This window comes from Hemibagrus wyckioides, linkage group LG20, assembly GCF_019097595.1.
Source record: "Hemibagrus wyckioides isolate EC202008001 linkage group LG20, SWU_Hwy_1.0, whole genome shotgun sequence".
Lineage (NCBI taxonomy): Eukaryota > Metazoa > Chordata > Actinopteri > Siluriformes > Bagridae > Hemibagrus > Hemibagrus wyckioides.
In genome coordinates this window covers 18,001,044-18,013,933 of record NC_080729.1, presented here as the reverse complement: position 1 = coordinate 18,013,933, position 12,890 = coordinate 18,001,044, and the positions used below count along the sequence as shown (strand labels likewise).

The following is a 12,890-nucleotide window of genomic DNA, read 5'->3' as shown; positions in this document are numbered from 1 at the left end:
AAACACATATTGAGAGCAGTCACCGCCAGACTGGTTTTCTCACCAAGGAGCATTCGGGTCTTAGCGCAGACCGGCCCGAGGCTATACCATTGTGTTCTCTAATCGTGAGGTTCAGTGCAGCTGAAAGGCAGCTAGGATTATGGAAAGGGTGGGGATGTACCTGGTATATTCAGGTGAACCTTCAGCACGGTAAAGCTTTGACCAATGAATGAACTTTTTGATTTTACTCGAGGCACAGCTACAGGCTCAGTTTGATCAAACGCAGCCATAATGTTATCTAGTTTGAGAGTGAAGGAGATAACATAGATATGAGGGTTAATTACAAAGTAAACATGTTTACAAGTCTTTTACTGCTGTGTTGAACATTAAGGTTAACCACCGAATCCCTCTCAGTTAACTAGTGCAACGTTAATGCTAGCTAAACAGACTAGCTCGATGATAGCTAATGCTGATAAACTACTGTATTATACAGGTGTACAAATAAAAGCAGCATTATCGACTGAAAGACATGGAAAGGTCAGCGGTGATGCCATAATGTTAATATGTGCCTGGTTGAACGAACTCTACTTAAGCTCCACCCCTTTATGACTCAGAGACCCCTGCCTTCGACCCCACAATCTATCCAAAACAAAATGTGTTTTGGTGCCGCGTTCCCGAGGCGGTTCACCTCACAACACACTTTCACCTTTGCCTCACTTTGACGTCAGCAGCCATGAATACAGCTTCATCTACACAATCATTCCAAATCTAATCTAATTATTCTGAACAATACGCTTGTGTAGAAATGAAAAGGTGCGGCAGGTGAATAGGGGAAAAAAAAAAGGCAGTGTCTGACTTGAAGTGATCAGCCTTTGTTAGACTGGCCCTAAGGGAGACGAGCAGAGCCGCAGCCAGTGTTAAACGGAGCGACGGTGGAAACTGGTGGCTGCCTGAAAGTCCCAGAGACGCAGCGCTGTCAATTTCGGGACTCGGGAACAGCATTCGTTCTGAAAAGCTGCATGAATATGCGAAGAAATAAAGAGCTGATTGGTGGAGAGCTGAACAGTTCCTTTACTCCCAACAGGACAACACTGAATGCACATCCTTCAGTGAAGCCCCAGAGGAAGTCCTGAGGTCTGAACCACTGACTCGAACAACTTACTAGACTCTTATTTAGGGTGGTGTAGGGTGTACTGTTCCACAGTGTGCACACGGTTCCACACTCTTTCATAACAACATTCATAACAAATGGACCTGGTCCAGTTACAACCAAACAGCAATCGGGTCCATTTTAAAACAAATGCTAATCTAGTGCTTTTAGAAACTTCACTCGGCCTGTCAGGATGCCGAATTAAAGCTGAATTATAGAAATGAATAAAGATAAGTACATAAAGAAAATAATTTTGTCATGGGTTATTAGAAATAAGTCTGGGTTCTGAGACATATGTCTGAATTATTAGAAATAACTGAATTAAATCTAAACGAGGAATAAGTCTGATTTATGAGGAATTAGTCTGAATGATCAGAAATAAGTCTGAATTGTTGGGAAAAAAAGTCTGAATTATGATAAATAGATCTGAATTATTAGAAATAAGTCTGGATTCTGAGACATAAGTCTGAATTGGTAGAAAGAAGTATGACTTAAAAATAAGTCTAACTTATTAGAAATAAGTCTAAATGGTTAGAAAATAGTCTGAATTATGATGAACAGGTCCGAATTATTAGAAATAAATCGGGATTGTTAGATTTAATAATTGTTGTTTAAATAAGTCTGAATCAGAAATAAGTCTGAATTATTAGCAAAAAGGCTCAATTATTATAAATAAATCTGAATTGTTTGAAATACATCTAAATTATTAGAAATATGTCTGAATGAGAAATATGACTGAATTATTAGAAATAAATCTGAATTATTAGAAAACTCTAAATGGGAAATAAGTCTGAATTATGAGGAGTAAGACAAAAAATTTATGAGCAATTGTTCTGAATTATTAGAAATAGGTCTGAATTATGAGAAACACCTCACCAAATCCTGCCTCTTGATCTAAAGTCACCTTGATCCTGGTACTCCAGCACGTCTTATCTAAAAGCACTCCTACTGGCTGAATAAGCTCTAGAGAATTCTAGAAGTTGTTGAGTACGTTCACACACAATGCACAAACCACAACCCACAATTTCCAACCGAATTAAATCCTGTTGCATTTTCTGCCTTGGTTCAGAACACCAATAAATAAATAAATAAATCAATCAATCAATAAATCACACTGAGATGCAGAATGATTAGTGAGGATCTAAACAATTCTGCTTCCAAAGTCAACTCTGATCTGTGATATGCAGAAACACCGGTTACAACATGCCTGAGCAAGATCTCCATGAGCTTAGCAGTCATAATTACCTGGTCCAAGCAACTCGTAAAACTACTGAAGAAAAACACAAAAGCACTACATATTTCAGATCCATGACAGCAGAAAGTGTCTAAATTGTCCAGATTTACCTGAAAACATTCACTTTTCGGACCAGATATCTTGGTACGGTTTTAAGCCTAACATTTTATTAATCATGTTAAAGCTATTAGCATGCACCTCAGGGCACGATATGCAAAAAAACAAACAAAACCGGTTTGCTAAATGGATGTACTTTAATAAAGTTTAGTAATCAGATCAAGGATGCAGCTCATGAAGGATCACGGAGATGTGATTGTTTACTTCTAATTTGATTTTTAAAGCAAATCTGTGAGACATTAGTGTGAGGATGTACTATTACTCAGTATAATAGTTTATCTAGCATACTTATTAAGGCTGTTGTAGGTCATTTAGTGGTCACACAGCCCTCGACTGGTTGGTAGACTGACCGAATCTGAACCGAGAATCTTTAAATGAAACAAGCTGTACGGCTTCGCTACATATTTTGGAGACCCACAGAGACCTACATATGAGTTTATTAAATGGTGATAAGACTGAGATGTCCAGTGTTGTCCAGTTTTTAAATCCTGCTGCTTTTCTTTCCCACACAAAGCACATGTTATGTCTGTTTTAATCAAACCTGACTTCACTCATCAGCTTGTTAGAAAGCTCAAGCAGATCAGGATCAGTTGTAGTCTCCCTAGATTGTACCGGTAGTGGTAAAGCTACCTACATTTGTAGACGAGTTTGGTTCATGCGCCGTTTTTTCCCCGAGCTGAAAGGCTTCTGAAAATATGATGTCATTTCCAGCAAAGGAAAGTAGTCGGCATAGAGGGGCGCTGTGGGATTTTTGAGAGAGTAAAATTTCCAGTGCACTGAAAAGACTGGAAATTTTGCGACAGATGAGGGTTCACTATTGTCACACCTTCAAGGCTTGCTCACTCCAGGCCTTTAAAACTGTATGTGACTACAGTACCACCGCAGGGTGTTCTGATCTCCAATAAAACATTCCTGCTGAACACTACTTCCGAGTCCCCTGGTCTGCGTAGGTGAATTCACAACACTACTGAACTAGAGAGCCGATTGAGACGCAGCCTAAAACTAAATCCGACTGAATGTGGCTCCAACAGTGAAGTACAACCTGGGAGATTTTAGACACGCTGTGATTTTAGAATAATAAAAGCAAAGTTTTTCCCTAAAACTGCAATATGCAGTGGATGAACACACCCGGTCACTTAAGTATAGATCTGATCCCACCTGATATCCTTGAAATAAAACTTATCACCCTGACTCGGATCTAATATGAAGAAATAGCTCTAGTTTTTCAGTCCTCTGAGAGATTTATAGCTCTCCTCCCAGGAGACTTTTAAGTTCCCACTCTCCAGTCCACACTGGATGCTTTACAACACCTCTGGTCAAATTACATCTCTGGGAGCGTTAAGTCCTGGAATTCATGCAAAATGATGTCAAGGTAGTTTACTTAGTGCAGTTCTTCCATTGCTGGTCATTTATTTCACCCTTTCTTCCATTCCATGATGTATTTTCGTCCTGTACGTGATCATTTCCTGCCACAGTGGCTGTCTATATCAGATCCATGAGGCGTAGCCAAAGGGTATGTGATTTCTCTGATTTTGTTTGAAATCACAACCCACCGTTATCGTCTGGTTTAGCCGGTTACCTGAACATATACAACTTGGACCAGAGCGGAAATTTCAAATAAATGGCCAGATTATTATTACACACATGTAAATGACAAGCCTAATAGATTATTTGTACACTCTCGGAAATAAAAGATACCAAACTGCACTTGTCCTTGTGGGTGGGAAAGTCAAAGATACACTTTTTGTAGCTTTAGAGTGCATCATTATACCATGTAAAATGGGTCTTAATGACCACTGACCAGCTCTAAAAGCCTTTAAAGTCTCAGGTAAACATGGTAAAGATGGATCGTTGATGGAAAATGGAATAAGAATAGTTTGGTACCTTTATTTCTGAGAGTGTATAAGTTGGAAGGGATGTGTGGAGTTTGTTTAACACTTTAAGGTGCTCCAGAGCCTTTAGTGTGCTCTGGTCAAGCTTGGAGATGAGACACCGCACCTCTCTCAGCTCTTTCTCCAGCTGCACGGCGCGCTGCACGATGGGTCCTCGCACCGCGTACTCCACTTTCTTCACGTTGGCGTTCATGGTGTCAAGGGTGAGCACCTTCCTGTGCTGTGTGAGCGCCTCGTTCTCGGCCATCTTTCCCCACGCGAGCCGGCTCCGACCTGCAGAGAAAGTCCTGATGGGAAAACACGAAGGAGAGAGAGGAGAAAAACTCATCATACTGCGCACTCCTAGTCTCGCGCGTGAGCACGGCAACATTGCTGGAGCACTTTTTCTGGACAATCCGTTGAGTAATGAACTCTAATCAAGCTGCAAGCTTGTAGCACGTCTCGATTGAAATGCAGCTCACGCACACGTTTCTACAAAACTGCACGAGACCTTTGATCCCGTTCAGGGACGATACTATGATAAGAAGTAAATTTGGACACTAGTGTACACAACTCAACTCACACACACACACGCGCGCGCGCACACACACACACTTCCTTACCAAAGTCTCATTTCAGCACTTCTTATATACTCTTGCTTGTTTTATGAAAACCCCCCACCACCTCCCACTCACACTCATCAATTTTTACGCACCAGGAGTTTTTGAAGAAACTTCCACCGGTTTCCGAGACAACCGACGCCTGGACAGAGGAACCGGCCGAAGATTCCCCGGCGTGTAGAGCAACTCTGGGAGGAGGCTTTAGTCAGACACGAAATGAATCAAACTAAATGCCCGGCTCCTCCCATGCGCTTACTGCAGAGCCCAAGCACTAAAGCGCATTCTGCCACACTTAATAGGAAGTCACAAGAGAAGGCTACCTCTTTAGTGTCCTGCGAGTTCGGGACGTAACCATAGTGATGAAACCTGTGAGAAAGTGACCATATGCTCAGCAACATATTTTTCAGCAATTAAATATTTTTATTAACATTTTTAAAGAATTGAAATAACAACAGGATACCTAAAGTGAATAGAATAAATAAATGTATCAGTACAGACCATTAAAAGTAGTATCTAGGTTAATAAATAATAAATAAATCTCTACAAGTTTTTTAAAATGTTAGTCGAGTGAGTTAAGAAAAAGAAACCCGACTCTTATTGGTCAGCTGTGTCGCCTCGGTTCAGCGAAAAATAAGTCGATTCCTTTGGCTCCTTAAAGGCTCATTGCCGGGGCACTCGACTCAAGCTCAACAACAAGAGTCGATTCCTTCGGCTCCGGTTATTAAAAACTTTCCCGTATTAATTAATATGAGGACATATTGATTAATATGTATTGATTAATATGAGGACACCTGACCACAAAACTCAATATTATCTAAATATTTTAATTAACATTTTTAATGATTTAAAATTACAACAGGATGCCTAAAGTGAATAGAATAAATAAATGTCACATTAAAATACAGTGTCTAGGTTAATAAATAGTAAATAAATCTCTACACGTTTTTAAAATATTAGTCAAGTGAGTCAAGAAAAAGAAACCCTCCAATGAGCCGTTTGGGAGTCGAAAGAATCGACTCTTATTGGTCAACTGTGCCGACTCGGTTCAGCAAACCAATAAGAGTCGATTCTTTCAATTCCTTTGGCTCCTTAACAGCTCATTGCCAGGACACTCGACTCAAGCTCAACAAGAGTCGATTCCTTCGGCTCCAGTTATTAAAAACTTGAGACTTTCCCGTATTTTTTTAGTAGATAAGTATGAGGACACTTGACCACAAAACTCATCTTATTCCAGATTTATTTCCCTTTTGTTGTATTAATAAGCTCCAGTCTTCTCTGAAGGCTTTCCACTTGATGCTGGAGTGTGTCTGTGAGGATTTGTGATCATTCAGCTACGAGAGCATTATTGAGATCAGACACTGATGTTGGATGAGGGGGGTCTGTGGTTCAGTCTGTGTTCCAGTTATTCCCATAAGTGTTCAGTGGGGCTGAGTCAAGGCAGTGTGCAGGACACTGGAGACATTCTTCCACTCCAATCTAACACACCATGTCTTCATGGAGCTTGCTTTGTTCAAATGGACACTGTCATGCTAGAACAGGGTTGGGCCTTTTGGTTCCAGTAAATATAAACATTCAAAGAAAGCTACAACAGCTTAGGGAAAGCCCACGTATGGACGTGATGGTCAGGCGTTTTTTTTTTTGTTTGTTTGTTTTTTGGCCGTATAGTGTACATACTGTATAAAGAAGACGGTCACAGGGTAGTGATGAATCAAATACATTTCTCAATTGTAATTATTGCACAAAACCTTTTAAGACTTCCAGAAACCATGACATTTGCATATTTTGGATATTTCATAAGATATTACTGTTTCCTGTAAAATATAAAACCTAACCACATTTATAAGTGCCGTTTAAAGCAGTTATCTTAACTCCTTGTTTATGACACACCCTGAATTCTCCAAACTGCTGCCCAGACATTATCTCACACTGTCCCTCTGTGTACACTTGATAGGTCACAATAGAGACCCTCAGGGACCCCCACGGCTTCATTTGTGACAAGGCTTAAATTGAAGAGTCAGGCGAAAAGCCAGTTGAAGTTGATATTCTCTCTCTCTAATTATATATATATATATATATATATATATATATATATACACACACTATATTGCCAAAAGTATTCGCTCACCTGTCTTGACTCGCATATGAACTTAAGTGACATCCCATTCCTAATCCATAGGGTTCAATATGACGTCGGTCCACCCTTTGTAGCTATAACAGCTTCAACTCTTCTGGGAAGGCTGTCCACAAGGTTTAGGAGTGTGTTTATGGGAATTTTTGACCATTCTTCCAGAAGCGCATTTGTGAGGTCACACACTGATGTTGGACGAGAAGGCCTGGCTCTCAGTCTCCGCTCTAATTCATCCCAAAGGTGTTCTATCGGGTTGAGGTCAGGACTCTGTGCAGGCCAGTCAAGTTCATCCACACCAGACTCTGTCATCCATGTCTTTATGGACCTTGCTTTGGTCACTGGTGCACAGTCATGTTGGAAGAGGAAGGGGTCAGCTCCAAACTGTTCCCACAAAGTTGGGAGCGTGGAATTGTCCAAAATGTCTTGGTATGCTGAAGCATTCAGAGTTCCTTTCACTGGAACTAAGGGGCCAAGCCCAGCTCCTGAAAAACAACCCCACACCATAATCCCCCCTCCACCAAACTTTACACTTGGCACAATGCAGTCAGACAAGTACCGTTCTCCTGGCAACCGCCAAACCCAGACTCGTCCATCAGATTGCCAGATGGAGAAGCGTGATTCGTCACTCCAGAGAACGCGTCTCCACTGCTCTAGAGTCCAGTGGCGGCGTGCTTTACACCACTGCATCCGACGCTTTGCATTGCACTTGGTGATGTATGGCTTGGATGCAGCTGCTCGGCCATGGAAACCCATTCCATGAAGCTCTCTGCGCACTGTTCTTGAGCTAATCTGAAGGCCACATGAAGTTTGGAGGTCTGTAGCGATTGACTCTGCAGAAAGTTGGCGACCTCTTCGCACTATGCGCCTCAGCATCCGCTGACCCCGCTCCATCAGTTTACGTGGCCTACCACTTCGTGGCTGAGTTGCTGTCGTTCCCAAACACTTCCACGTTCTTATAATACAGCTGACAGTTGACTGTGGAATATTTAGGAGTGAGGAAATTTCACGACTGGATTTGTTGTACAGGTGGCATCCTATCACAGTTCCACGCTGGAATTCACTGAGCTCCTGAGAGCGACCCATTCTTTCACAAATGTTTGTAAAAACAGTCTGCATGCCTAGGTGCTTGATTTTATACACCTGTGGCCATGGAAGTGATTGGAACACCTGATTCTGATTATTTGGATGGGTGAGCGAATACTTTTGGCAATATAGTATATATATATATATATATATAGCCAGATCCACCACAAATATTAGGAAAGAGGTTATGCTCGGTTATGCTGAAACTAAGCCACTTTTATTCTCGTAGCACTGAATAGCATTTAATACAAAGCAAATCAAGGTAGGAATGTCGGTGAAACCTGGATATGCATGCACTTCAGTTCAAGATACAACCTGGTAATTCATTTTAAAAGTCAATAAATAACAAGAGAACAGCGTAAGTGGATTAAAAATTGCTGATCCAGCTAATAGTAGATAAGAATACATCTGCACAGGACTGCAAAATTTAGTGATGCACCGCCAGTGTCTCTCTGATGTGATCTCTCGGATGATTGCAGCTTCATGCTGTAGTAAAGGACCAAGCTATTAGCTAATTAAAAGGCTCTCTGTTCTGAATGTATAATAAGGAATAGCTCTTACTTATTTTGTGGCCATAAAATGCAAAAGCACTAAAGACTCTTGGCTTAAATGGAAGGGGATCTTGCTAATGGGTAACAAATCAATGTTATGACAGTACAGAGTGGAAGGATGAGGTCAGCAAAATGGGTACAAAATGAATTTCTTTAAGAACAGCACTATGTGTCCTTTTCACAATAAATATAAAAATTGTCATGTTTTTTTTATTACCACAATGCTCTCGAAGTCTTGATACTGATTGGTCAGTAGGTGTTGATTCATTTTCGGTAAAAGCAGTTCAGGCAATCCTGATCCTCAGAACAAGCATTTTTCAAGTTCTTGAAAGTGTGTGTGTGTGTGGGGGGGGGGGGTAGAGTCTCCAATGTCAGCAAAAATCAAGCATATACAGCTCAAGGGCTTCCGTTATAGTTCACATCAAATATTAAAACGAGAGAAATGTGATCTCGGTGACTTTGTCCAGCTAGCTAGATTTTCACACACAACTGTATCTAGCGTTTGCACAAAAAACATCCAGTGAGCGCCGGTTAATGTATCACATATGTATGCAGCTATGTAGCTTCACATCACTCTGTGTATTTATTCATTAATCTTCAGTATTATGCACTTTATCCTGGTCAGGGTTTCGGATCCTGGGACCCGGTGTATTGTCCACGTCACGAGAGACGCAGTAAAATTTTATATCATTCACATTTTGAAGATTTCATAACACAAAAATGATAAGAATATGATCTAGTATCTGTTCATCAGCCTGTCGATTTGTGCATCACAATTGTTTAACAAAGATCAGAATTTCATGGTGCTATTTCATAATATTACTGTTAATGCCAAAAAGAAAATGACATCATCTAACACAGTTCTAGCCTTGAGGTGTTTTAGAAAAATAACTTGAAAAAAGGACCTTAAAGAACAACTGTTATAACCTGTTCTTTCTTTTGTCATACTGACGAGTCTGGGCTCATACCCCTAAGTGCGTGTGGTGACACGGCTGTATTAGCATGCTTTTGTAACAGGGAAATTTGATGTTGTATTGGTGTCAATAAAGGTGATATATTGGTGTTATTTGAATGTTATACCCTATGTGGTGAGTGTTTGTAATGAACAGGAAGTCACTTAGGACTAATAGTGGTGAAAAATTCCTATATTAATATATATTTCTACACATGGCTTTGAGCATCATGTTCTGTTTTCAAATATAGAAATAAATCAGCCCTGCACTTTATTATGTGCAACTCTTTCAGACTCTGTGTACCTCTCACCTCGCTAAAAACCTCCAAAACAGCACCATGTAAATCCCAGTGATTACCCCTAAACTGTCTGAGGTCTAAAAGCCGGTCGCCGTGGTGACAGCATCCAGAGTGTGTGTGGCGACGGAGCGCAAAGTGAATGTGGGCACGGAGAGGTCGGTGAGGAGGAAGAGCTGGTGCTGAGGCGTCTGCACGGCGTAGCATTTACATTCATCAGTCACGAGGTAGCAGTGCACAGGCAGGTGTGTGAACCCTGAGGAAAACTCCTCGTGCAGCAGCTCTGCTGTTGGACACTCTGAGCTCGGAGATTCCTCCGAGGTGAAATAGCGCGTCACTGCAAACGTGTAAAAGAGGCGCAGAAGCTCCCAGCGGCGCGCCGGTGAAAGGTGAGGCGTGGCTTTCGTGCTGAGAGATGTCACTGATCTGCGAGACTCACGGTTTATTAGGAGAAGAGCTAGGACGTCCCGGCGGAGACTAACGGAGGGAGACAGAGATGATCGTTCTGCATGGTCCAGGCAAGAGCGCAGGTTCTCTGCTAGTGGAGACCAAAACCGGCAAACCTGCTCATTCTCTACCTGATACAGAGACGGTCTAGGGCCACACAGGACACAAGCTATGACACCAGGGAGCAGCTGGAAGCACAGCAGTCTGAGCGCGACATTAGGGCTACCTTGGGGTAAAAAGACCGGATAGTCACATGAGGTTTTCCCAGGAGGCAAATTTGCGAGTGCAGAAAGAAGGACGAGTTCCTGTGGAGCGAGGCGCCACCATTTCTCGGTAGCTATTGCCAGTCGACCGCGGACAAGCAAACAGCCAAACTCACTCTCGGCAGCCCTGGTGAATGATTCCAGCGTGTCTTGGATGAGGTCAGGTTGAGGGAGAAGTATGCAGTCAGCGCAGTGTGTCAGATCCCCCATGAGGCCCTGATCACGATCGTCCACACCGCGTTCAAGTAGCATGTCGATCAACCCATAGCAAGAGCGCAGCTCTCTCTTGAGCCGCTCGACGTTCCGCGCGTTCGCCAGTTCGTCCAGGCCCAGCACGAGCACCATGCAGTTCCAGACGTTCTCCAGCAAACGCCTCAAGTGCAGCTCGCTGACGTTAGCGTTGCTGCTGACTCCGATAAGCATCAAGCTGTCGTGGAAGACTCTCCAGAGAACATGTCCACCTTGTTCAGTCTCACAGCAGGACAGAGCGGCATCGTGACCCGTCCCGAACATGTGCACGCCGTTCAGTGAACCAATGATGGAGAAGGGCAGCTGCTTGGTGGAGCCGCGAGAGAAGAGCGGAACGCCGCTGGACGCCGTTAGACACAGGAGCTGGACACTCTGGGACTGAAGCATGCTGAGTGAGAAAGAGGAGCTGAACATTGCTCAAGGATGCAGGCGTCGTCTCATGCCTTAAAAAACGTAAAGGAAGAGTCACAAGGTGCATCATGGAGATGTTTACCTGCTAAATCACTGTGTATATAACAACAAGTCTATGTATCTGAACAAATGTTGCTTTCTGGATCCATTTATCATCAATTTTAATTTAAAAAAATTGTATTAGTTATAATTAATATCTGTGATTACTGATTTTATGACTGCATGTAGGTTTATTATTATTATTTTATTTATTTATTTTGTTATAGCTTAAATATGTGTATTTATTTTAACATTAATTATATTAATTTAATCATTTTTTAAATCATATTTTATACACCTATACTTCACACAGTGTATTCTATTCACAAATAAATTTTGACTCTGAATTTGAAATGAAAAGTTTTATTTTTTAGAAAACAATGTGCCATAGAGAACTGAACAACTCGACACACTTTAACGTGATACAGTGTGTGTTTATAGCATGATGCTAAACTATTAGCTATGAGCTTTGATTATTTATTAGCTTGATGTCTAGCCTCAGAGCTCATTTCTTGACTACACTGAGAGTACACTATCTACACTGTAAGCAAACACCTTTAAATGAGCACATTAACAACAACAACAACAACAACAACACGTCAATTTCCTACCCGCTTCCAGCGACTCACCGCGTCGCCACAGCAACCATTTCATGCATTTCCCCTGCTTGTTCACACTAATCCCGCCTTCTAAACTGGGATTGGCTAACACGACTGGCGTTAGGCAACGCGATTGGTGAACTTGCTAATCAATTTTATTGCCGAGTGCAACACGATAAAAGCTCCGTGTCGGACATTTCTTTTGCTAAACTGGTATGTTGGATCAGTAAACAAAGCGAAAAAGCTCTATCCTGCCCTCTAGTGTCCAACAAAAGAAATTTGCAGGTTATCACTGTCAACATACAAAAGTTCATACACACAGTTGCCAAAAGTTTTGGGACACCCCTCCTAATCATTTAATTCAGGTGTTGTTTTTCAGGGGTTGGGCTCGGCCCCTTAGTTCCAGTGAAAGGAACTCTTAATGCTTCAGCTTCATACCAAGACATTGTGGACAATATCATGCTCCCAACTTCGTGGGAACAGTTTGGGGATGACCCCTTCCTGTTCCAACATGACTGCACACCAGTGTACAAAGCAAGGTCCATAAAGACATGGATGAGTGAGTTTGGGGTGGAGGAACTTTACTGGCCTGACCTCAACCTGATAGAACACCTTTGGGATGAATTAGAGCGGAGACTGCGAGTCAGGCCAAAACTGGGACATCTGCCTTTACATGCACATGAATGTAATATGGAGTTGTCCCACCCTATGCAGCTATAACAACTTCAACTCTTCTGGGAAGGCTTTCCACAAGGTTTAGGAGTTTGTTTATGGGAATTTTTGTGACCATTCCTCTAGAAGCGCATTTGTGAGGTCAGGTACTGATGTTGGACGAGAAGGTCTGTCTCACAGTCTCCGCTCTAATTCATCCCAAAGGTGTTCTATCAGGTTGAGGTCAGGA

At 42.0% G+C, this 12,890-nt stretch overlaps 2 protein-coding genes across 5 annotated transcripts in view; both read right to left on the bottom strand.

Annotated features, from left to right (window-relative positions):
* gpt (glutamic--pyruvic transaminase) overlaps positions 1-5,224 on the bottom strand; it is a 19,166-nt gene extending 13,942 nt beyond the window's left edge. Inside the window, exons 1-2 of one of the 3 annotated variants that reach the window (XM_058418165.1) lie at positions 5,067-5,224; positions 4,479-4,659 (exon numbers count right to left, since the gene is read on the bottom strand). In XM_058418165.1, the coding sequence (XP_058274148.1) occupies positions 4,479-4,619 (141 nt within the window). In that variant the 5' untranslated portion in view covers positions 4,620-4,659; positions 5,067-5,224. Of the gene's footprint in view, positions 1-4,478; positions 4,948-5,066 lie in introns of those variants that run through there. The other 2 variants (XM_058418166.1, XM_058418164.1) reach the window with 2 other exon arrangements.
* A 3,194-nt stretch (positions 5,225-8,418) lies between these two features.
* Positions 8,419-12,146, bottom strand: fuz (fuzzy planar cell polarity protein). 2 transcript variants are annotated; one of them, XM_058418178.1, is made up of 2 exons: positions 12,020-12,146; positions 8,419-11,383 (listed from the first exon to the last, which is right to left on the bottom strand). In XM_058418178.1, exon 2 carries the CDS (start codon positions 11,352-11,354, stop codon positions 10,062-10,064), a length of 1,293 nt encoding a protein of 430 aa, XP_058274161.1. In that variant the 5' UTR covers positions 11,355-11,383; positions 12,020-12,146; the 3' UTR covers positions 8,419-10,061. The 2 variants fall into 2 exon arrangements, with proteins under 2 accessions (XP_058274161.1, XP_058274160.1); XM_058418177.1 differs by having other exon boundaries at positions 8,420-11,383; positions 12,002-12,076.
* Between the last annotated feature and the right edge of the window lie 744 nt (positions 12,147-12,890).

Bases quoted from the DNA above. Each gene is read 5' to 3' on its own strand.
- fuz (XM_058418178.1), bottom strand. From the start codon at position 11,354: ATGTTCAGCTCCTCTTTCTCACTCAGCATGCTTCAGTCCCAGAGTGTC.